Here is a 23,381-nt window from a genome sequence, read left to right as displayed (position 1 = left end):
ATTTTGCTTAAGGCAATGATTAAGGTTTGCGCACATCTTGCAACTCCGCCTTGCACGCGTACTTTCCTCACACCCTGTAGAACCAATAATCGATATAGACCCATCGATAAATCAACAAAACGATACTATCGATGTGATTGTGAACTCTTGGTTACTAACCAGTGGTTAGTAACCAGGATAGGAACCACCGCATCATTTTCCCTCTAAATATTTTGTTTCACTTTTTTCTTTGTATAAAATCATCAATTCAAGCCACTTGTTTATTCCTTAATCAGTTTAATCCTTAATTAGTCTAATCCTTACTATGGCCAAAGTTCATTTAATAAATGTAGTTGTGATGGATAATCCGGCTCCTTTTGACTCCCCGTTCCAATTTGAAATTACATTTGAATGTTTGGAGGATCTCAAGGAGGATCTGGAGTGGAAATTAATTTATGTTGGTTCAGCCGATTCAGAGGATTATGACCAAATACTTGACTGTGTATATGTTGGCCCTGTTCCCGAAGGACGTCATATGTTTTTCTTCCAAGCAGACCCTCCGGACCCATCAAAAATCCCAGTTCAAGATGCCGTAGGTGTTACAGTAATCCTGTTGAGCTGTTCTTATAGAAATAAAGAGTTTATTAGGATAGGTTATTATATCAACAATGAATATACTGAAGAGGAGTTAAAAGAAAACCCACCACCACAACCTCAATTTGAAAAACTGCAAAGAAATATACTCGCAACTTATCCTAGAGTAACGAGATTTAAAATTGATTGGAACGAGAATGAAGAAAATGAACATGAGGAACCTGAAACAATGAATAATGAAAACTCTATCACTGAGACATCTTTAATTGAAAATTCCCCAACAATGCCCGAAGTATCTGAAAATGTCACCGAGGACATTCAAATGGAAAATTGAGAATCTCAATTTCCATTTGAAAAGCTTGAAAATCCAATGCAATTAGCCCATAATGTCGATCAATGACAAACGATTGTTGATTACAAAATTTCCCTTCATCTAATCAATTTTAATCTCACCATTATTTGTCTGATTGGTTCTTAAATCATTAATAAACATTTCATCATTTCTCAAAATATTGTACGTTTTTTAAATTTTTCCCTTGGTAAAAAAATTGCTCTCATTGATGACAATAGATGTCAGATGAGTTGCAAACGCCTCAAACCCTCATTTCATCTTATTTTATGTCAACACATGAAATAAATTATTGTTTACAACACGGTTAATCGGCTAATCTTTGAAAAACCATGGATTTATTCCCGAGTTTCACTGGAAAGCAAAAGGTCAGTCCTCTTGATCGGCCATTGCCTAAGGTTAAGTACGAGGTAAGTAAAAACACTATATTATCATTGCCTATCTGATAATCCTCTTAATTGTTAATTCACAGGTTAGTGTAAACGCTTTTGCATTCCTGTTTTCAGAGGTGGTTCAATACTGCCATAGTAAAGTATACACTGTCCCCGAATTACAGAAAAAGTAAGTATTTGATTTCGTCTCGACCTGAATCATCTAATCAAAATGCATATATTTTTATCTTCTAGATTATCTGAAATGGGGTACCATGTTGGTCAGAGATTGGTTGATTTGACATTTATCCGGGAGAAGAATTACAAAAGAGAAACGAAATTAATAAATATATTAATATTCATCAAGACAAATTTGTGGAAAACGCTTTTTGCTAAAGATGCGGATAAATTGGAGCATTCTAATGACGATCCGACCACCTGTAAGTTAGAGTGTCCACTATGATTTGCGATATTAATTATATTGTCTTTCCCATCATTAGATTATATAATTGAAAGTGACCCGATTGTTAACAAATATATCTCTTACAACAGGTAACTCTCAATTTCAATTTTTTATTCTAACTAATTGCGAATAATTACAATGCCCATTTCAATTATTTCATCTTTTTCATTCATAGGGATAAAGGAAGTTTAAATTGTGCATCGTTCATAGGAGGAATCATAGAAGCTGCTCTCAATGAAACTGGATTTGTATGTATCAATGTTTATTTCATCTCAAGATTGACATCATTCTCTATTTTTACAGAATGCTAAAGTGACAGTTCATTGGCACAAAGGGACAACTTTCATGATAAAATTTGATCAAGCTGTCATTGACCGGGATAAGGCTAAAGAATGAATCTTGATAAAAAATATATCAGCAAAATGTAATTTTTTTGAAAACAAAATATAATATAATCATTAAATATACTCTTTTATTTATCTGATTCCTGACTTTAATTCACCAGAAATTAATACAATACGGATAAAATCTTTCGAGATATATTATAAAAAAAATTACAGAAGTTGTAAGTCACACCTATTTATTGCCTTCTCAAATTTTCGAGTCTAGCAATCAGATCAGCATCAGCATCATCCGCAGAGGCAGCAGCCGCTGTTGGTGTTTTACTCGATTGAGATGTTCCAGCAGGTAATGAGCCACCAACAGTTGGAATTTCACTTAATTTTTCATTTACCTGGATACCAAGTTCATCTAACACCTGAGCAACAATAGTATTGCTCTCCTCCTCGTAATCGTCTTCTTCCAAGGCGTCGTCCATAACTTCATTCATAATTTCTTCTTTCATGTCCATTATTTCTGTCTGTTTTTCAAATTCAGCCATTATCTTTTGAATTTGAGGCAAATTCATTTGCCTATTCATAGACATCAGGGCTTTGGTGACTCCTTTCATGGCTACAGCCATTGAATTTTGACTTCTGAGAGTTTGAATTTTAAGGGCAACTGCTTGAATATTTGCTTTCATCAGGATGAATTTCTTGATATACCTTCTTGTACGCACTAAATCTTTAGCCATCACTTTAATGGCATCCATTTGATTATCTTTTGCCATTTTTTTCAAATCTATAATCAATTTTTTTTCTTGGGCCTCCATTTTGGTTCTTTCACGGTCCAAATCACGAACAGCTTTGTTTAAAACTCTTTGGTTGTCACGAAGCATCTCCTCCGGAGACTTTTTTCGGCCAAATAACCACTCCATCGGCATTTTAAATAACACTTTGCACAATAAACAATTAAGGATGGAGAAACATAAACAAAAAACACAAAAACATCAACAGTAAAGCGTCTAAAAAACAAGAATTTGCCTTGAAAATAGACAAAACTGAAATCAAAGAGAGGAGTTGATACTCACCGGCTTTAAATAGTGTTGATCAATGCCACTTGTTAGCTCAAATTAAATTAGTTAAATTCATCTATTTTCAGTGCCCTTGGAATCATGGCTGACAGTCAACAATCAACAACCACTTTTTTCAAAAATCCAGACCATGGTGAATGTTTAAAATACTGTTTACTTGCAAAATTAGCATGTTTAATTGTTCAGGTAAGTGTTTTTTGTCAATTTTTACTGTAAATAATGTTTTTTTGTCATTTTCATTTATCAACAGGTTGCTTCCATCAATATTTTGCCTACTCATAACGCTGATGCTTTTGTGCCGCCAAATTTTTTGCAAAATCAAACGACAATCAATGGTATCGTAAACACAACGCTGGTGGGTTTCAGCAGGTGGGACTCGTTGCATTTCCTGCACATCGCAAAGAGAGGATACTCTCACGAATCGCAAATCGCGTTTTTCCCTCTTTATCCAGCAGTGGTTCGTGCTCTTAAATATGCTCTATTCCCCTGGGCGGAATCTTCGCATGATGGTTTGTTCATTATAGCCGGAGTGATTGCAAACTTGTTCCTATTCTCAGCATCATCAATATTACTTTATGAATTAACTCACATCATGTTTAGGAACAAGTCAATGGCATTGGAATCTGTGAAATACTTTTGCTTCAATCCAGCTTCAATCTTCATGACTGCTTGTTATTCCGAATCGTTATTTCAATTTCTGACACTCTCCGGACTTCTCGCAATCGAATTCGGAAGATTATCGGTGGCCTCAACTTTTCTAGCCCTCAGCAGTTTAACTCGGGCTAATGGAATTATATCTCTTGGTTTTGTTGCTTATTGGCATGTTACAACTATTTCTATCCTCAGCGCTCGAGTTCTGAGATCAGCTCGGTTGGTGGAGCAGTTCGGAATATTTTTGACACACGCATTGATGATTCTGATTCCATTTATTATGTTTCAATCGTACTCTTATTATATTCTATGCATAGATCCTAACCTGCCCGATCGTCTTCAATTTTGTTCAACTGCCCTTAGCATTCCATACACATTCATTCAACGAAAATACTGGAGCATAGGATTTCTTAAATATTATCAGCTCAAACAAATTCCAAACTTTATTCTTGCATTGCCTATGATTATAATTTGCTCGTGGATCGTTATGAAATATTTTCAAGCAAATGGAAAACAATTTTTCAAATTGATACTGAATTTCCAATCTCGACGAAGAGGACCTTTTCTCTGGAATAATGGCCACTGTCTACCATTTATCGTTCATCTGGCTTTTCTTACCTTTGTTTCCATTTTTTACATGCATGTGCAAGTGATAACCAGATTTGTTTTAAGTTCAACTCCAGTTGTTTACTGGGCTATTGCATCAGCTCCAAATAACAAAAAGTATTATTTCAAAGTATATTCAGCATTATACTTTGTTCTGGGTACAATTCTGCATTCAGCATTTTACCCATGGACCTGAAAAATTCTGATAATTCTCAATGATTTTGTTGATATTTTTATATGCTAATGAAAAATATGATTGATACATTTTGCAACAGTTTATATGTTGTCTTTGCAATAAAACTTTCCTGTAAATTGTAAAAATATGTTAATAAATCTGAATTGGTTACTTAAATTCTAGTTAAATCGATGATTATTAATGTAAAGTTGTTTTGCATTAAAAGTTCAAAAGTTTTATTAATATATGCTCCCTTAGTTTTCATTGGTTAATAAGTTTGAATGAACATTTTAAACGGACAATTTGTGCCAAATTTTTTTTAATTGTTTTTGTTTTTTTCAGCTGGTAAATCCTGTGTCTTGTCACTATTTTTCAGTTTCCATCTTTTCACTGTGTAACCAAAAAAAGTATATTTTTTGTCAGAATGAGTGAAGATAACCCAAGTTGGTATATTGATAAAGAAAATTTTCAACCACTATCAACAGGACGCAGCCTTAGTCAAATCGATGATGCTAGTGATCTTCAAATAATACGCAATGGACTGGAAGAGAAAATTCTTATTGATGATTCGGATGACCCTCTCAGTAATTGGATCTCACTGATTGAATTTATTGAGCAATCTTATGCCGATGGCGGTAAAGCTGGTCGGATTGATGAAACCATCAAAGATTGTGTAAAACGTTTTATCGACAATACTCAATATTGGGAAGATACTCGGTTCCTAGCTGTAGTTCTCAAGTACATTCGTGGCTGTAATAATCCATTGGAAATTTATGATTCGTTGTTCAGTAAAAAGATTTTTTCAAAATTGGCCAAATTTTACGTTGAATGGGCATGGGATCTGGAACTTGCCGGTAATTTTAAAGAAGCTGATAACGTTCTGCATAAAGGGATGATGCTGGAAGCAGAACCATCTGAAGATTTAACAACCGCTCAAATTCAACTTCAAGTACGTCTTGTCAAAAAAATTGCTGCTAAGGACTTGGATGACTCTGAAGCCAGTGCTGATCAAACTCAACAAAGAAAAGCATTAGTTGGTTTACGTCCAACGGTTAAAAAAGGCATAACTAAAGCACCTGTCGATCGGGTTTCTTCTATCAAAACCGATTTCCAAAGTCTAAAAGCCTCTGTTGAATCAGCGAAAACACGTCCAGCGATCGATATACATGTTGATAATAACAGTTGTACTGAGCCTACTCCTAGCTGTTCAAGTAAATCATTTGTAGTCCCACATGACAAAGAAAATCTTTTGAACCCTTCAAAATGGACTGGTATCAAATTAAAGTCGAAACCTACAGTTGTGCGTCAATGTGAATTTGTCATCTATGAGGAAGAAGATGAAAATTCTGAGGTACCAGCAGATACTAATGTAGCAGCAGATGTGTTAAAAATGCGAAAAAAACAAGTCGATGTTCCATCTCTGCTTACCCTTGAAAGCTTGGAGCCAAATCAAAAGTTTTATTGCGACTTAAATTCAATCTACATTGGTGCGTCCGAATATTCATTCGAGGAAATCAGATATCATAAGTGGCTGAACAACATCAAAGGAATGGAAAAGGTTTAATAAAATACTTGAAATCTGATCAGAATCAACATATTCAATGGCATAACGAGATTTGAAGTTTTCACGCAACGTTGATTGTTTACCCAGCTAATTAGTAAAGAATTAAATGTTACTTAATAAAATCGCTTCCTGGTAAGAGTAGAATGGTTGAAACTGACCAGTATTTACTACTTCTCATCATTATGCTCATTATAATGAACATTATCATAATCAACACTAACCTGGACATTATTGTTACACTAAGTTGAACATTCAAAACACAAATGTATTTATTTATTAACGTTTCTTAATTTTTGCTATGAAATGAATGTATATTTCAAACATATCAATTTGTTAATCACAGCAGTTGAACCACAAATAACAATTTCAATTGTCACTATCAATTTGAGGATTACTCGATTCCACTTTTTTCACAAATACTTGCAACTTTTATTTCAGCGTCAATTATCAATCTTACCTTTCTAATTGACTGATTATTACTAATTAAACTAATTGAAAAACAGTTGACCAAGTCTATGTTGATATTAATTGGCTAGTTACAGAAATAAGCACAAAAATTAGGTAATAATTTTACCGTCGCTAAGAAAAAGTTAATAGCTGATCTCATTCACGTTTAGGTGAACATTGTTTACAATCGATTAATTGAGAGCAAATGCGTTCTCTATTAAGAACCTGACCTGACATTTAATGCCAATAAGATCTTGAAAGCGAAAACTAATATCATTATTACCTCCTCCCCTTTAATTTGTTGCCGTTTATTTGAAAGTGAGAGCTACTTCGCAAAGTAGGAAGGCCAAACAAAGATTAGTAGATACAGTGAAGTGCGTGAAGTTGAAAGTGAAAGTTGAAACATTTTGCTGCAAACTGTAACAAATGTAGATTCGCAAAGTAAATAACCAATTTAAGTTGATTACAAAAGATTGAAGATTCAATTTAGATTGAATTATTTGCAGCCAATAGATGTGAAAATATTACTTTTTTATTTTCTTTTTCATTTGTCACCTGTTTATCAATCGCGGCTAAATGAATCACAAGAATCAACGAGTTAAATGAAAAATGAAAGTGTAACATCTTATTATTTATTATTTTATTATTTTCTTCCTTCGTCTACACAGAAATGTTTCTCAATTATTAATTTAACTGTGATTTTCGCTGGACTATTAGTCTTTCTAGTGTCAAAAGTGCCATAAGGAATAGTAAGGATCTCCATCTGAAGTCACCCAATATTTGCTTTTAACGGTTTTCATCTAATCTGTGATGATTTTTGGATTTATTTTTGTTTTTTTCTGAACAACTTCGAGGTTGGAATAACCTTTAATCCTTATTTGTGATTTGGAACAATGTTATTATGACGAAGCGAAAAGTTAATTTGCTAAAATTTCCATTATATTTAAATCAACATCTTGACTATCAACAAAATGATAAATTTGCATCTACAAAGGTTGTCATCGTGTGTTCGTTATTTGATGTCACCAACGAAATTGGGTTTAACAATTGTTTTGCTTTTCATGTTCATTTCAGTTAACATGATTTATTTTTTGGAGACAACAAGTTATACAGAAGTTGTTATTACTTCCAAACCAAGTAGTTTAGTCAAATCTGTTGCAAATATGGAATCATCTGAAGCAAAAGTTTCACCTTTACAAAATAGTAACACTTTTTTATCTATTAATAACAGCAATACTCATCAAAGTGTCATCAATACAATCAGCTATAATGATAAAAAGAGCATAAATAGTGATTTTTTATCAGCAACTTCATCACCTAACCAAAACAATAACAACGATTTAATAAGTAGTGTCCATCGCTCTTTACGTGTTAAACGGGGTTTAATACAATTAGCCTCTATGATCAGATGCGTCTCTGGTTGTGAACCTTTTCAGTACAAAGGTTATGGTTGTTTCTGTGGTCTCTTTGGATCAGGAAAACCTGTTGACCCAATTGACAAGTTAGTCGACTATTGTCTTTCCTCTTTAAATCGTTTCTTAAAATGTTTACTCTCATTCATTTATTAGATGTTGTCTTAAACATGATCAATGCTATGCAATGGCGCCTTGTCATCAATTACTCCTCTATTTAATGCCATACAGTTGGGATTGTGTTGCTCCTGGCTATGCTAATTGTGGTAAGCTGATTAATTGTTTGGTCTCTAACAATCAATTTTATTTCTATTAAAACAATGATTCTTCTTTCTATTCTCAGCTCTAACTGATTATGAACAATCAAAGGATAAATGTGGATTCTCTCTGTGTGAATGTGACCGAGTCTTTGCTGAATGCATTAGTAAATATCCATGTCCATCATCTAAAGCCAAGTGTCCATACAAGCCAATGGTGTTGACTGTCTATGGTAAATGAGAAGCTCTGGACCAAAGTCAGATTCATGATGGATTCAAGTAAAGAAACTTTTATGAAAACTCAAAAATTATCTTGAAAATGGCCATTTCTTCCTCGATAATTTATGTCAATTATTACATTTGTATACAATGTTAACCATAATTTAAATAATCTCTGTTGTGTCATCACCTTAAAAGTCTTCAATTTATTATAATTTAAACTCTCTTTTGCTTTAGATTAGAAGAGCTAAGGCAAATTAGTTTGATTTCAAAAAAGTGCAATGCTCTAAACTCAGAACGTTGAAAGATAAGAACGAAGAATCCAAACCAAACTTGATCCCTAACTGAAAGTTCTACAGTTAACTGTTAACTTTTTATCTTCGCTCATCATCTTCTCCAATCATTAACACGGCGACAGTTTAATTTCCTCAACTGTTTGGGATTCCTCGAGTTGAAAAAGACTGACCGTTGAAATACATATTGACATTGACTTTGACTGTGATTTCACTTTCATTCGGATTCCTCCAAAATCTAGTCCAGTAAAAGTTCAATGAGGCCATGACCTGATACCGTAAACGGTCCCTTAACAAACACCAAATGGATCAACTATTAATTAAAATCATTTTTTAAGCTTGACATTAGTTTAGATGATGAACAAAAAGAGCTCAGCTTTTTATCCAATCTATCAAAGGTTATCAATATACACTTCTTCAGCCTTCAAGGTAAGGTAGACTTTAAAGTCATGTAAAAAAGGTATTGAAAGAAAGTTAAGTAAAAAAGCAAACAAAACGATTACGGTAATGATAATGATGATAGAAATCATTGATTGGTATAATATTCAGTGAAACCCCGGGGATGTTTATTGATAAAAAAGTTAAGGTCAGCCCGACTCAAGTTGATCAAAAGTTAAAGGTAACAAATTAATTGGTTTCCGGGTCAATAGATTAACAAATTGTCCTTCATTTATCCAAAGTACAAGGTTGTCATTTAACTTGATCATTTTTCATCAAACATCATCTTCATACTTTAATTAGTGTGTGTAACAAACCATTTGATTGTATTGCATTTTCAATTAAATTGTAGTGAAATTGGAAAAAAGAGAAATATTGAAAAAATGAAAAAACTGAACTTCATGTCGACTGAATTGAAGACTTATTGATAATTGGAATCGAGAGGAAGAAGTGAAATACATCAACATCTTTAAACAAATAGTTTCATCTCTAATTATCTGAACAAATTGAAATTCAAACATAAAGAGCCGTTTAAATGTTAATCTTCTTGAAAATTAATTGTTCATTTCCTTCATTTTACCTCTCAAATGGTTTCGCATAATTTATGTACATTTAAGACCTATCAAGCTGTATATTGTTATTAAAAAATTGAATGTAACATTATTGCAAGATTAAGTCTTAATGATTAGCATTTGAATTGATTAACAAGAAACAGAAACGCTCTTAACTCGATTGTCTAACATTAACCGCAAAGTTGTTTACTGATGTTACTTTTTGATTCAGTCTTTGGGTTAATTCGGTTGGCTATTGAGCTGAACAGATAATCATCCGGAAGAATGGATTGATTAAGGCTAGCTGTTTGATTGTTTTGTCTGTTGTCAACCCAAGTTAACATGATAAACGTGATTGAAAAATTGGTGTTTACAATTGATTGTGATAAATCTTGGTTGAACTGGATGTTGCCATGAATACTGAGTTGAGGAAAAAAAAACTCACAAATTGAAATGAACACAAATTACATTTCCAATGAGATGATCTCCTTACACAATTAGATATTATTGTGATTTGTATTATTTTTTTGGCATGTTGCTGCTTCTACTTTTTTTATGTTCAACTTGTTGATCCATCCCTTTATCCATTTCTAATGGACGTCAGTTTAATAAGTAAACAATCAACAATCAAAGTGAAATGCGAACAATAAAGTTAACTACTTCCGATGAGTGTTTAAATGGGTCTAAACTGTTTAGCAGGTCAATAAGGAGAGCTTTTGAATGTTGATTGTAACAATGTTGGTAATGAGATTTGAGTAGCTTCTGTCAATGATGAGTCCAATAAATTATCAACTACTATTTAACTCATTCTCATTCAATCAACAATCATTATCTCAACCATTAGTTGGTATTATTGCAACTATTAGTTTTTATTATTGTCATTATGAATTTCTTATTGGCTTCTGAATTTTACTTTTCCATTCAAAATGCCATTATTTACATTTTAATACTGTTTCTTTAAAACCTTTTCTGTTGCCTTTATTTCAATCTAAATTTCCGGATCCCAAGCATCATAATAATTATTATTAATTGAACTTATAACAGAATTGATAAAAAGAAACAGATTCACAAATTGATCAACTAATAACGTAACTATAATAAATTGGAAAACTTTTGCATTGAATTTTTATTGAGTAGTTCAAGAAATAAAACCTTTAGTAATCATGATCATGAAAATTGTTGATATGCAGTTGATTCTCTTTTTGATCACCTTGATTATCAGGAAGACGATAATTTAATTGCTGATTTTTTCTTCAATATATTAGTAATGTGGTACAATAGTTATTTTGATGAAATATCAACAAAAGAAAGTAGGTTTTAGTCAATCGATCAACTAATCAACCATTAAATTGTTGAACATGCAGTTTTTGCTTTCTAAGTTTTACCAGGTGAATATCTTCATTAACCTCGGTAACGCAAATAGTAATTAGGGAACGGAAAAAGAAATGGAGAAGGTTCGAGCCTCGCTCTGCATTTTAGGCGAGTAAGGTGTTCAATATTCAAATCTAATTTCACTTTTCTTGCCGCTTCCGATGTTACTCGATCAACTCTTGTATACAGAAGTTTCTGCAAGTGTTCGGATTTGATGAACTGTGACAATTTGTTCGAAAATAAACGACTACCCAAATGGTGACAGTAATCTGGGTTACAACCATTTTCATTAACCAGATCACTATGCAACAGATAAAAGCAACAGAAAATACTAGGATCGTCATGGAACGACATCAGCTCCGTTGTGAGAAAATAACAATCGCCATCGTAAAGACTTTCCATTGCATACTCTTTGTTTACATCATACTCCCGAACCCGTCTTTTCAAAAAGAATTAATAAAGAGAATTAAAATTCTGTAAAGCTAAATGATGAAGTTAAATAAAAATCATAAATAAATAATTTACTGCTTAATGATTCCGGGGTTTAGGTGACCGAAACCGGTAGTCGGTAGATATGGATTTTGCACGTCGATAAGAAGTTGATATTCAACTGGTATTCCTGTGTATGCTGCTAACTATTGATAGAGATATTAATTAGAGATTACTCATTTCTTTGTCTTTTCTTTTGACTTACCTGATGAAACAATTGTTTCCTGTAATCGAAACTTTCATTTGACCAATCAATTGTAATGTCATGATAATCCTCATCCGAGTGTCTCACTTTTATTGTAACTAAACACAGAGAAACATTTATTTTAAAACTGAATTGAAAAACAAGTGAAACTTACTTTTATCAGAAGTATTACTATTATCTCCATTCATTTTAAGACCAAAAGTTTAAGCTTTTGTATAAATTATAAATAAGTTGATTCCATAGATGAACATTGAAAGGGTCATCTAAGCACAAAAAATGGTGAACCAAAGAAAGATCACTTGCTGTGTGCAGAAAAGGTTAAACTGTGATCTTTGTGTCAATGAATGTCTACCAAAACCAGTTTTCAAGAATCTTTGCTGTACTTTGTAGTTATGGTTCTATGAATGTAACTAAGGTGACTCTCCCTACCTTAACTTTGAATTATTGTGGTCTCAAGTATATTTTGTGTTTCAATATGAAATGAAGTTTAAATTGTGACCTTTTTGGGTTAATACATTATTCATTTGTATTGCCAAAATGAGGAAAAATCTATCTAATCAATGTAAAAAATTTGTGCTCGATTTTTCTCTTAAGATCAAAAATTTCTCTTGGTTCGCTTTGCCTTTTTTTCTCGTAATGCAACCATTTGCGATACCGAATCTCTTGAGAAGAGTTCCGGTCTGTTCTCTTCCGATTCAGTTCTCTCGAGCAGCAGCTTGGATGACATTTAGATCACTAGCATCAACCTTTTTAAGCTTGCAAATAGTTGACAAAGGTTGAACATTTTCTTTGTTAATGGTTCTCACTAGTGTGGTTTGAACAAATATCTAATTATTAATTGAAATCCAAGTTTGATAATCAAAGATTAAAATAAAAAAACATTACTTTTTTGGGAGACTTTTACAAATCAATAGAAATGAGGAAGCATCCACTAATAAAATTTTAGTTGAATGTTTTTATTAGATGAAAACATTTGAATAAATTGAAAGAAAAACTTTTTTATCAACAATCGACAGAGACTCAAGTTAGCCACGGTAACGTAAGTACATTTGGTTAACATGAAACGGAAAATGATCAGGCCACGCTAAGATCCGCCCAGTGCACACTGGCTCCATAATATGTACAATATTCAAACTGAGTTGCACTCTATGCAATTCCTCCAGGCTTTGTACTCGCTGACTTGAGATTGTTTGCAATTCATTTGATTTTATATACACTGCAAATTTTTTCGTAAAATATCGACGACCCAGGTAATGACAATAATGTCTGTTACATTCAGCTGCATTAACCAAACTCTGATGACTCAATTCATATCTACAAATCAATCCAGAACCATCTGCAAAAATTCTCGTTCTGAATAGAAAACAATCGCCATCTTGGAAAGTATTCCTTGTGCGTTCCTTGCTCTCGTATTGCCAATATTGCCAATCATAGCCCGCATTGTAACGTCTGAAACATTTATAAAAAAAGATTAAATCTAAAGAAGGACGAAGTCGGATAAAATCGTTTACCCATCCTTGAATTCGGTATTTGTCAGACCACCACTGCGATTTGATCCGTGCTCCACTCCAACATACTCTTGATGTTCAACTGGTATTCCTGTGTATGCTGATAACTATTGGTATCAGTAAAAGGTAAGCTAAAAATTACTTGTTTCATTATGTTTCCTATTGACTTACCTGATGGAACAATTGTTTCCTGTAATCGAAACTTTCATTTGACCAATCAATCGTAATGTCATGATAATCCTCATCCGAATGCCTTATTTTTATTGTAACTGAACATAACAAAGAAAAAATTTTGAACTGATTTTATTGAATAAACGCAACTTACTTTTATCAGATTTCCTATCAACTTCTTCATTCATCTTGAGACAACGCGGTTTATGTTTTTGGCGATAATTATAAAAAGTCAGTTTAAAAGGATGAATTATAAAATTTTCATTTAAGGACAAAAAATTGCAGTCAAAAGAAGATCACCTGAGTGTGAAAAGGTTAAACTAAGATCTGTTTGTCTATGAATGTTTCCCAAAACCAGTTTTCAAGAAGTCGTCATTTCGAGTTATGTTCCTAATAGGATTGTCGTATGAATGTAACCTAGGTGCTCTCATTACCATTACTTCGAAATATTAGGGCGTCAAGTATATTTGGCGGTTCCCTATGAAAAAAGTTTGTGACTTTTTTTGGTTAAATTAATATTTCTTTTCGTGACCAATGATGTAAATTATTGAGATAACTAAAAATAGTACGTAAAATTAGGGCGTCAAGTATATTTTGCGATTCTCTATGTAAAAAGTCTCATTTGTGACTTTTTTTGGTTAAAACAATATTTATTTTTGAGGCCAATGATGTAAATTATTGAGATAACTAAAAATGTAGTACCTCGATTCAAAAAATAAAAATGAGGAAAATATGTGATCATAATAAAAATTGAATTTAATGTTTTTGTTTTCAACTTATTACATAAAAAATTTAATTACACACTAATATTCAGTTGAATTGTTAACACTTAGGTTTATTTTTTAAAGGGTCACCAGACGGGCTATTTATCGTCATCTTCATCATCACTTTCGACAACCTTCGCAGTTCGTTTTCGTTCACTAGATGATTTTTTCTTATCCAGGTCACTATCATCGTCACTATCTGTATAGATATTATAACCAGCACCTCCTTTCTTGTAACGTTTTTTAATTGCTGATAAAGATACACCGCCATCATCATCATCATCATCATCGTATGCATCAGGCTCTAAATAAGATGCTGTTGGACCACGGAAAGGAGCCTTTTCCCGGACTCTTCTCATTTTGTTTTCTCGTCTAATAGATGCCTTTAACTTGTCTTCTTCCTTCTTGATCATTTCTGACCTGTGGGCTTCAGGATCTTTACCAACGTTAGGTAAAACACGAATCTTTTGAGTTTTATGACTTCTTTCGGCCAATGAAAGGGTCATCTTACGATGTGTAAAACTATCAGTTGAATGAGGTCGGAAAGTAAGTTTTGTTTTGAAAACGGCTTGCCCTTGTAGACCAGTCCCTTGACGAATGAAAAGATGATTATTATCACCAGCCATTAAGCTTTGTTTATGAATATCAAAGATTTCGGATCCAAGGTGTAGAGACATGCTACCATCTGACCATTTAACTATTCTGGCATTACTTTCTTTTAGAGACACTCCATTCTCGTCAACTACGGTTCTCCATCTTATTGTTGATTCAACTTTCAATTTTAATCGATGTCTTCCTTCTTCATCGAGAATTTCGTCTTCATCGATTTCATCTTCATACCAAGATGGATCATATGGATGAGTATCAACACTTAAAAAATTGGGTAATTTAACAAAATGAATATCATTTCCGAGTTCAGTTGGAATCTTTGGAATTTCTACTTCAATACGTGTGATGGGTATCTCTTCTGGCGGCTCTTCTTCCCTTTCGTCTCCACCAGTAGCTTCTCTGCCTTCATCTTCATCATCATCATCAAGATTAAGATCTGCAAGCACATCATCTGCATCAACAGCGTGAGTGACTTCCCTGTCGTCGTCAGAGTCACTTTCGTCATCTTTTTCGGCAGCTTTCTCTTCTTCCATCTCTTCATCTTTTTCTTCTTTGTCATCATCCTTGTCATCGTCTTTATCATCATCCTTGTCCTCGTCATTTTCACTTTCTTCTTCTCTATCATCATCCTCATCCAGATCAGCCATGACTTCATCAGCTTCTTTATCCTCATCAGCTTCTTTGTCTTCATCGGCTTCTTTTTCCTCATCAGCTTCTCTTTCCTCGTCAGAATCACTTTCTCCTTTTACTTCAACTTTTGATTCTTCCATTTCTTCGTCATCATCGCTATCTTCCTTGTCTTCATCAATTTCTTCACGATTGTCTCCTCTGTCATCCGAATTGGCCGATTCTGCTTCACTTTCACTGGAAGATCTTGAAGAATCATTTGATTGGCTTTCAGAATCGAGATCATCTTCATCCCTTTTGCTTGGAGCCATGATAATCACAGAATTATAAGAAAAACTTGAGAAATAATTTTGAAAACAGTAACATATGACTAAACGGTGGTTAAAAGATACCTTAGGGATCAGAATCTTTTAAAGATGCATTTTATGATTGAGTACATAGTACTCTATGGCGGTTTTTTCAAATCTTTTTAAATGAACTTTTATTTTAAACAAAACCAAGCAAGCAAATGAGTTTACGGAAATTCATAATTTTATTCAACAAGTTTGTACTCTTCATTTGGCACTATTAGTGCTACAGGTGGGATTAGCAGCATGTTTTTTCAGGTTTTCATTAGCTTTAACCCATGATTGATTACAAAAAATTAATACACGACGACAAGGAAGATATTCTTGATCTCCCTCATCCCAATCACCACCGATTGTGTCTGAATCGCATTGATTGGAAACATCAAACTCATAACGATAATCTGCACATTCATCAAGCAATTCTTCCTCTGGATTGAGAAATATTACATCTTCTTTATCTTGCTTTGATTTCTTTTTTTCCTTATACCGTCTTTTAGGATAAAGTATTTTACAGATCAACATGTAGTATTCAAAATCAACTTTGCTGGCTTTGAGTTCCTTAAAAATTTGTTCAAATGAAGGAACAGCTAATTGCCAACCCAAATTAACGAATCTTTCGTTGATGATCCAAGCTTTCTTTGCATCTCCTTTGATTATTTTTTCAATTTCGGACTTTTTCTCTCCAGTCAAATATTTGGTGAAATACTCCATAAGTTGGCCATACCATTCTGCATTTGAATGATTTCCGTCGGAGAGGTTAATAAAGCTAATTAAACCGAGAACATCGTCTTCATCAGTATCCTCCTCATCACTATCATCATCTTCCTCTTGATTGATCTGTCTAATTATGGCTCCAATCTCTTTCTGATTTAACAAAGTCTCGCTTAACTTATTCAAATTGATGTTGTCCTTAAGAAACAATTGTGTCAACATTCTTTTGATACCGTTTAGATCTTGTTCCAAAATAGGGCAAGCTTCAAAATCGACATTAATTTCCTAAAAGACAAATCGACAAATGAAAACACATTAGATTCAGTGAAGAAAGTATCACACATAATAACGAACTTACTTTATTAGCCTCAATTTCATCCTCTGAGTTGATTGAATCTTCTTCGCTGTCACTAGTCGAACCAGTAGAGTCACAAGCAGATTGATTTTCCGGTTCTAAATCATGTTTTCTTTTGTCTGAACCCATTGGAATTTTCAGAGTAATAATCAAATATGAAAAAAAATAATAAACAAACAATTACAAATCAAAAATCTTGAAGTGAAACCAAAAAGATATCTGATATTTAGATTATGCTAGTTACAAGCAGGTTGTTTTTGTGCGCTCTTTTCAAAATCTGCTCGTTTTTCAATAAAAAATCAATAAAAAATACGCATTTATAAATACAAAATTTATAATCAATTAACTGTTAAAATGAAAGAAAACTTTATTAAGTGAAAATAAGTTAATTTTGGTAAAAAATTGCGAAGTTATTACGTTAAAATGATTTCGTTCGTCTTCTTTGATTTATAAAAAATTTGGTACAAAACTTTACCCGTCATACCTTATCATGATAACTCAAAGGTTTCTTGTGTTGAATTAACTGTATTTTTATAATTATTGTGGGAAAATTTTCGATAATTAACCTCACAGTGACCTTATAACCAAATTTCTTGGTTTAACCTGAATTTTAGGTTAACAGAATTAATAATTGAATAGGGAAGACTATATTGTTTTGTTGATTATGTGGGAGACGAAACTTGGTTGAAAATGTTTAATAATGATGATGATAAGAATGATGATATAAGCAAATTTTAATGTTGTTAAGTTGTTCATGATGATCGTTCAACAAAAATCTCTAGGTTATTCACAATGACAGTGCGTTAGATCAAACTAGCTACTCCGGAAGAAATTACATTTGATCAAATTTGATTTCAGTTATTGGATTTGCAAACTTGCTTTATTTTTTTATATTTTTTGATAAATACAATTTAAAAGAGTCTATACAATTAATTATAAATTATATAGATTTGTGCATCAAATAGATCAACAATGGTTCGATATCAACTATTTTTAATATGCTCGGTAAGTTAAACTTAATTATTAACAATACAAATTATGAATATTTTGAAGTGAAAAACAGTAAATCTAATTATTTGTCATAGGTGTTAACAATTGCTCTACCAGTTAACATTATAGCTCAAAGTCCACTCGGTTATCCATATCTTGGCCTGCAATACAATCCTTACACTAGTCCACTTTTTGGTTATGGTCTTGGTCCTCAATATGGAACTCTTTATGGTTCCCTGGCATCCAATTATCTGTACGGAAATTCAGGACCATATGGTGGTGTTCCAGCTTATGCTGGTGAGTTTACACAGAAATGATTCAATATCTTATGTTTTTGTATTTTTAAAGATGTAGTATAAACAGTTACTTTCGTCTGCTCTGGAAGTTTATTTTTAATCACAATTAAATGATTGTTTTTCAGGTTATCCTGGAGGATATGGTGTTTATGGTGGTTTTGGAGCCCTTGGTTATGGTACTCATGGTGTGGTTGACACTTATAAACAATATTATGGCTATGGATATGAGCCATATGACTACAAAGCTCGTTCAAGCCCTGACACCCCAACACAAGATACAAGTCGAGCAGCATCTCAGTAAATCAACATTATTATTAAATCATTTTTACCTCTTCATCTGATTTTTTCAATAAATTACTCCATTTTTATTCACAAATTCATCTTCCATGGATAACAAAAAATCAATTACCGGGATCAATCATCAAGACCAGCTATTTCATCAGCTGAACCACCAAGGGACCGCCAAAATGCTATAGTGATTTTCTCGGCATAAAGGCGACGTTCTTCACCGGATAAAGTTTCAGCTTTCTTTTTAAGATCTTTAAATTTGCTAAAAAGATCTTCAAATTCGAGATCTTGGTTTTCACTTAGGCTCTCGAATATTTCTTTATTTTCTTCTATTATGGAATCAACACGTTGCCTAGTTGAAGTGTCATTGTCTGAGCTTAATTCTTGTTCATTATCAGGATTGCTTAAAGAGAAAGTTGCAGCTAAGCTATTCTGAAATTCCTTTTTCAACAAATTTTCAAATTTAGGTGAAGGTTTATATTGTGGTGTTTCATTCATTTCCATCATAGGCCAAGTGTGAGCACTCAAAGCTTGCATTATCCTTTTGATTCCATCCGAATCAACAAAATCATTCTCGTACTCATCCTCACTATCGATTTCAGCATCCAATTCAATTAATTCAAATTCATTATTGATACACCATTTCATGCAAGTTGTTCTGTCAAAAAATGAATCGTTGATAGCCTTTTCAACCACTAGCAATCTTATATCAGGATCATATTCATCGATGAAGGGTTTCCATGCATGAAATTTCTGACAGTATAATTCATCATTGTTGTCGAGATAGATGATGATGGCTTGGATGGAATCGGCGAATTGTGCACTGATAAGATCACGATCTAAAATCTCAATGAAATGGACATCAGCCTCATAGTATTTTGTTGATATGTGCCAGGGGTAGCATGTAAAGGAATGGTTACCAAAATTTTTTTCAACATGATTACACGGTTCATAGGAGGTTCCAACAATTTCTGAAGTAAAAAGATGAGAAGTGAATGATACAGAAATGTAAAGATAAAGAATTAACAAATGTTGTCAGGTTAATTGATGAGACTTATTTACTTACTTTCAATGATTTTGGAAGGCAACAAATTAGAGCAGGATATCACACCAATTGCTTGAATTTCACTTTGGTTAGATTCAGCCATTATTAATAAACAATGAAACGATTTTCAAAATTGGATGTCAACAATGTTTCTCTGGTAATGCATCAGCTCACTCACATTTTCAGCTAGCTTGAATGAAAAAACAGCTGGCTGAGTTTACTGACTGTGAGTCACTCAGAGCTATTTCATCTGAATTAATAATCTAATCGAAGCTGATTCAATTCAACTAATTGAATATAATCTACCCTAGAAAAATCTAAATAAATTTAATCAAAACTATCGTAATTGAATGTGGAATGGTAGTAAAATCAACATCTAAAACAACCTTTAAGCAATGAAAATGTTGGCAAATTCAAAACCCGCGGTTTACTAATCATTCTTGAATTAAATTAGAACTGTAATCGTCTTTAGCGTTACAATCACCTGTTTATAACAAACAAATAAATGAAGTATTCATCTTAACATCTAATGTCTTAATTACAGTTTTCATTGATATCAATGTGATTAAATTGAACATTATGTTTATCTGTTTTTAACATTATTACATTTCTTTTTATTGAATGTTTCCATTCAGTTGACCCAATCATGTAATTTTCCTTATTCCATGGTTTCTCTCTTAATGAAGTCATCCTTTTTGTTAGTTTTTAACATGAAATAGTTAAATTATTTTTTTATTTAGTGTTTTTTGTGTAAATGGTGCTATTACGTTATTGGCAACCTTGCATTACTCTTTGTTATAATTTATAATATTTATTTATTGCAGTGCACAATCTTATTTTATATCGAACAACAAACCTTATAACGCTTTTAACTTTCTCTATTGCTTTTTTTCTTCTGAAAATTTATTGTTTTTAGCCTTTACCATCATGATTTGTACCACTGAATGTCTAAGTCTTCATCAATTTTGAATATTTGCTGGTTATTATCTGAACTGGATGTAACACAAAATAAAGTAAACCTATTTTTATCCCGTGTTCATTACTATCTCTTTGTGTAGTTATTATCCAACTTCAATTAGGACAATGAATAATGAACCCATTGTACCATGGCATTACAGTTTCCGAATAATCTTAATTGGTGATTCAAGTGTCGGTAAATCAACTTTGCTCAAAGTATTCACAAAATCTAATTTTACTGATGAAGGAGAACCTACTGTTGGTGTTGACTATTTTGCCACTATTGTTGACCTTACCAATGGCCTAAGAGTTAGACTACAAGCTTGGGATACAGCAGGACAAGAAAAATTCAGGTTATTTAATCAAAATCTATTCTTTTACGATAGTTTAATCATGCCACCTATATTATTGAGGTTACACTGTTTTCACATTGTTTTCATTTCACCAGAATTGCCTCTCCTTCAGTTAACTTGATTACCATTCTCATATATCAAATGAGTTTGGATGAACCGAAAATTAAATCTGATCAACGTTTTTAGGTGTTTTTATTCATATATTTATCAATCATCTATTATAAATAATCTAAAGATGTCAGATTGATTCCACCAGTGGATTTATTCCCATAATAAAAGGTCCAGATAGCATTTCAACAAGGTTTTTTGACGATATGATATGACGATGCTTGTTCACTGAAGTAGACAGATGTTAATAATAGAAGCTTGTGATAAGAAGCTCCTATCTATATCACATTAGCTTTGTGTACTTTTGTGTCGAGGCCAACCCATTATATCTTTCTGGTGCTAATTTAAACACGAAAAATGATTTGCTCTTTTGCCAGTTTACCATTACTCACTTTTTCATTTTCATTTTTCATTTCTTTTTAAAGGTCCATTACCAAATCTTACTATCGTAACTCAGTCGGAGCCTTACTGCTTTTCGATGTAACCCGGAGATCCTCTTTTGACCATTTAATTGATTGGCTTTTTGATGTACGTCGTCATATCGAACCGAGCAAAGCAGTTTATCAAATTGTCGGCTGTAAGATTGATCTGGAAAATGAGAGGGAAATTTCAACAGAAGAAGGACAAGCCTTTGCTGATTTCCATAGTATCAAGTACATTGAAACATCGGCTAAAACTCGGCAAAATGTCGATCAAGCTTTTAAAATGATTTCAGAACAAATTTATGCAAAATTAAGGAGAGGAGAGTTTACTTTGAATCCAGAATGGGATGGAATCAAAGCTGGTTCATTACACCTTTCCAGCATTGTTAACCGATCGACAAATGGCTCGTTTAGCTCTATCAGCGATTCAAATGGATATAGAATTTTGAACAATGACAATCGACGACTCCGAGGAGCCGCTAACAGGAGTTCAAGAAGCAACCGAAGCAAATGCTGTTGACGCACTTGGTGGCAAAATACGAAGCATTCAACTATTAATGAAGTTTAGTGACTTTGACTTAACATTTGCATTGCTAATGCAAAATTTCAATCAAATTATTCACAAACTGTTCATTAATCTACTTGGCCCTGTGTGCAAAACAATTTTTAACGAATCTACCTTTCTTAGGAAAATTCAATTAAGGTAGAAATTTTGATGGAACACATTTTCCTAAACTGACAACTTTGCTGGCGAATCGCATCCACGATGTCCAAATGAAGTCAAATTTGGTAAATAACATTATGAATCTTGTTTGAATTTGTAATGAAATTGATTATCAACACATTAATTTACTTTGTAAATTATTTCATTTTTTACTATCGATGCGTCCAACTAGTGATTTTTGTTAATGCAATTACGACTTATTCCATCAATGATTTGTTGTGAGTAAATATATTAGCAATGTTCTGTATAACCGATAAATATTCATTATATTTTTATCTATTAGTGATAACATTAATTTAATAAAGCATACCTATTCAAGTTACTTTAACCATTTAAGTTTAATATTAAATTTTGAGTTTGATTTTTAGTTACAAGTATCAATACAATAATATTATCGCAACACTAGTCACTGTTTAAAGATAGACTCAGGGATGATACTCAGAAACCGTAACCACCTCCCATGCCACCTCCGAACCCGGAGCCACCACCGAAGCCTGGTCCACCAAAGCCAGAACCACCTCCGTATCCACTGCCGTAGCCAGCACCAGGTCCATAACCAGAGCCGCCACCGAATCCTGCTCCAAAACCAGCTCCAAAGCCTGAACCACCGAAGCCTAAACAAAACAGAATTGAATACAAAACATTAGTTCAATACAGATGACTCAAATGAACTGACAAAGTGACAAAAACTCAACCAAAAGACTATTTTACGATATCTACTGATACAATAGTAAATTGTGCAAGGAAGAGCAGCATCACTTAAATTCAACAAGAAATATCAAAATAATTAACGATAAACTTACCACTTCCCATTCCGACTCCAAATCCATTACCAAATCCTCCGCGTCTGTAAGGATAAGGATAAGCTAAGGCGACAGCAAATAAGCAAATGAAAGTTGCGATAACTAGTCCGAGTTTCATTTTTACTGATGAAAAATTGGTGAAATTTTCAAGAATGATGAAAGTAAGAAGAAGTAACTGAGTTAGACAGAAAGAAGTGAATGCCGTAAAAATGGTTCAATCTTAAATACTGGACCAGAAAAAGAGAGATTGGGTTGCAAGAGAGAAAGGCCAAGGGAGATGAACAGTATAATTAACTTTACAGTGGACACTTAGTGTACAATTACTTAGTGCAATTTGCCCTGATCCCTCTGTTTCGCCCCTTTTCATAGCCTCGGACAAATACTTCAGACCCAGCCTTAACACACTCCCTTTAACGACAAGATTAGATGGATGGCGACCACGAAAGTTAAAATATGCT

The 23,381-nt window shown here is 33.2% G+C and overlaps 14 protein-coding genes across 14 annotated transcripts; 7 read left to right on the top strand and 7 right to left on the bottom strand.

Moving 5' to 3' along the window:
• Window positions 1–26: 26 nt before the first annotated feature.
• Window positions 27–1,083, top strand: asf1 (histone chaperone asf1). Its single transcript, XM_015935853.3, has one exon. The coding sequence runs from the start codon at window positions 305–307 to the stop codon at window positions 905–907; it is 603 nt and encodes a 200-aa protein (XP_015791339.1). The 5' UTR covers window positions 27–304; the 3' UTR covers window positions 908–1,083.
• Window positions 1,084–1,208: 125 nt separating this feature from the next.
• Trs31 (trafficking protein particle complex subunit 31) lies at window positions 1,209–2,240 on the top strand. The gene is made up of 6 exons (XM_015935854.2): window positions 1,209–1,332; window positions 1,395–1,483; window positions 1,549–1,733; window positions 1,794–1,845; window positions 1,932–2,004; window positions 2,060–2,240. Exons 1-6 carry the CDS (start codon window positions 1,255–1,257, stop codon window positions 2,150–2,152), a joined length of 570 nt encoding a protein of 189 aa, XP_015791340.1. The 5' UTR covers window positions 1,209–1,254; the 3' UTR covers window positions 2,153–2,240.
• Window positions 2,209–3,086, bottom strand: Vps2 (vacuolar protein sorting 2). The gene has a single exon (XM_015935852.3). The coding sequence runs from the start codon at window positions 3,015–3,017 to the stop codon at window positions 2,337–2,339; it is 681 nt and encodes a 226-aa protein (XP_015791338.1). The 5' UTR covers window positions 3,018–3,086; the 3' UTR covers window positions 2,209–2,336.
• Window positions 3,087–3,185: 99 nt separating this feature from the next.
• On the top strand, window positions 3,186–4,776 carry LOC107368067 (phosphatidylinositol glycan anchor biosynthesis class V). Its single transcript, XM_015935850.3, has 2 exons — window positions 3,186–3,353; window positions 3,418–4,776. The coding sequence occupies exons 1-2, from the start codon at window positions 3,249–3,251 to the stop codon at window positions 4,618–4,620; spliced, it is 1,308 nt and encodes a 435-aa protein (XP_015791336.2). The 5' UTR covers window positions 3,186–3,248; the 3' UTR covers window positions 4,621–4,776.
• A 247-nt stretch (window positions 4,777–5,023) lies between these two features.
• LOC107368004 (mitotic checkpoint serine/threonine-protein kinase BUB1 beta) lies at window positions 5,024–6,163 on the top strand. The gene has a single exon (XM_015935779.2). The coding sequence runs from the start codon at window positions 5,024–5,026 to the stop codon at window positions 6,161–6,163; it is 1,140 nt and encodes a 379-aa protein (XP_015791265.2).
• An 815-nt stretch (window positions 6,164–6,978) lies between these two features.
• On the top strand, window positions 6,979–8,687 carry LOC107368066 (uncharacterized). The gene is made up of 3 exons (XM_015935849.3): window positions 6,979–8,111; window positions 8,179–8,288; window positions 8,366–8,687. Exons 1-3 carry the CDS (start codon window positions 7,582–7,584, stop codon window positions 8,518–8,520), a joined length of 795 nt encoding a protein of 264 aa, XP_015791335.1. The 5' UTR covers window positions 6,979–7,581; the 3' UTR covers window positions 8,521–8,687.
• Window positions 8,688–10,887: 2,200 nt separating this feature from the next.
• On the bottom strand, window positions 10,888–12,224 carry LOC107368065 (uncharacterized). Its single transcript, XM_089267108.1, has 4 exons — window positions 12,000–12,224; window positions 11,846–11,943; window positions 11,677–11,786; window positions 10,888–11,590 (listed from the first exon to the last, which is right to left on the bottom strand). Exons 1-4 carry the CDS (start codon window positions 12,031–12,033, stop codon window positions 11,182–11,184), a joined length of 651 nt encoding a protein of 216 aa, XP_089123234.1. The 5' UTR covers window positions 12,034–12,224; the 3' UTR covers window positions 10,888–11,181.
• Window positions 12,225–12,772: 548 nt separating this feature from the next.
• Window positions 12,773–13,819, bottom strand: LOC107368053 (uncharacterized). Its single transcript, XM_015935837.2, has 4 exons — window positions 13,679–13,819; window positions 13,525–13,622; window positions 13,357–13,460; window positions 12,773–13,294 (listed from the first exon to the last, which is right to left on the bottom strand). The coding sequence occupies exons 1-4, from the start codon at window positions 13,710–13,712 to the stop codon at window positions 12,871–12,873; spliced, it is 660 nt and encodes a 219-aa protein (XP_015791323.2). The 5' UTR covers window positions 13,713–13,819; the 3' UTR covers window positions 12,773–12,870.
• Window positions 13,820–14,262: 443 nt separating this feature from the next.
• LOC107368034 (RNA polymerase-associated protein LEO1) lies at window positions 14,263–15,894 on the bottom strand. The gene has a single exon (XM_015935815.3). It carries the CDS (start codon window positions 15,833–15,835, stop codon window positions 14,387–14,389), a length of 1,449 nt encoding a protein of 482 aa, XP_015791301.2. The 5' UTR covers window positions 15,836–15,894; the 3' UTR covers window positions 14,263–14,386.
• Window positions 15,895–16,037: 143 nt separating this feature from the next.
• LOC107368045 (BRCA2 and CDKN1A-interacting protein) lies at window positions 16,038–17,129 on the bottom strand. Its single transcript, XM_015935827.3, has 2 exons — window positions 16,941–17,129; window positions 16,038–16,867 (listed from the first exon to the last, which is right to left on the bottom strand). Exons 1-2 carry the CDS (start codon window positions 17,064–17,066, stop codon window positions 16,079–16,081), a joined length of 915 nt encoding a protein of 304 aa, XP_015791313.1. The 5' UTR covers window positions 17,067–17,129; the 3' UTR covers window positions 16,038–16,078.
• A 674-nt stretch (window positions 17,130–17,803) lies between these two features.
• Window positions 17,804–18,599, top strand: LOC107368057 (uncharacterized). Its single transcript, XM_015935846.3, has 3 exons — window positions 17,804–17,942; window positions 18,023–18,224; window positions 18,349–18,599. Exons 1-3 carry the CDS (start codon window positions 17,910–17,912, stop codon window positions 18,522–18,524), a joined length of 411 nt encoding a protein of 136 aa, XP_015791332.2. The 5' UTR covers window positions 17,804–17,909; the 3' UTR covers window positions 18,525–18,599.
• Window positions 17,914–19,710, bottom strand: LOC107368044 (alpha- and gamma-adaptin-binding protein p34). The gene is made up of 2 exons (XM_015935826.3): window positions 19,578–19,710; window positions 17,914–19,482 (listed from the first exon to the last, which is right to left on the bottom strand). Exons 1-2 carry the CDS (start codon window positions 19,657–19,659, stop codon window positions 18,638–18,640), a joined length of 927 nt encoding a protein of 308 aa, XP_015791312.2. The 5' UTR covers window positions 19,660–19,710; the 3' UTR covers window positions 17,914–18,637.
• A 350-nt stretch (window positions 19,711–20,060) lies between these two features.
• Window positions 20,061–22,448, top strand: LOC107368047 (ras-related protein Rab-39B). The gene is made up of 2 exons (XM_015935829.2): window positions 20,061–20,866; window positions 21,400–22,448. Exons 1-2 carry the CDS (start codon window positions 20,640–20,642, stop codon window positions 21,914–21,916), a joined length of 744 nt encoding a protein of 247 aa, XP_015791315.1. The 5' UTR covers window positions 20,061–20,639; the 3' UTR covers window positions 21,917–22,448.
• Window positions 22,440–23,110, bottom strand: LOC107368003 (uncharacterized). Its single transcript, XM_015935778.2, has 2 exons — window positions 22,924–23,110; window positions 22,440–22,734 (listed from the first exon to the last, which is right to left on the bottom strand). Exons 1-2 carry the CDS (start codon window positions 23,039–23,041, stop codon window positions 22,559–22,561), a joined length of 294 nt encoding a protein of 97 aa, XP_015791264.1. The 5' UTR covers window positions 23,042–23,110; the 3' UTR covers window positions 22,440–22,558.
• Window positions 23,111–23,381: the final 271 nt, after the last annotated feature.

The sequence above is a fragment of the Tetranychus urticae genome, chromosome 2, assembly GCF_039701765.1.
Source record: "Tetranychus urticae isolate SD_2017Ah chromosome 2, NJAU_TeUrti_SD_1.0, whole genome shotgun sequence".
Classification (NCBI taxonomy): domain Eukaryota; kingdom Metazoa; phylum Arthropoda; class Arachnida; order Trombidiformes; family Tetranychidae; genus Tetranychus; species Tetranychus urticae.
Note: the sequence above shows the minus strand (reverse complement) of the source record. Positions and strands in the feature narration are given on the sequence as shown.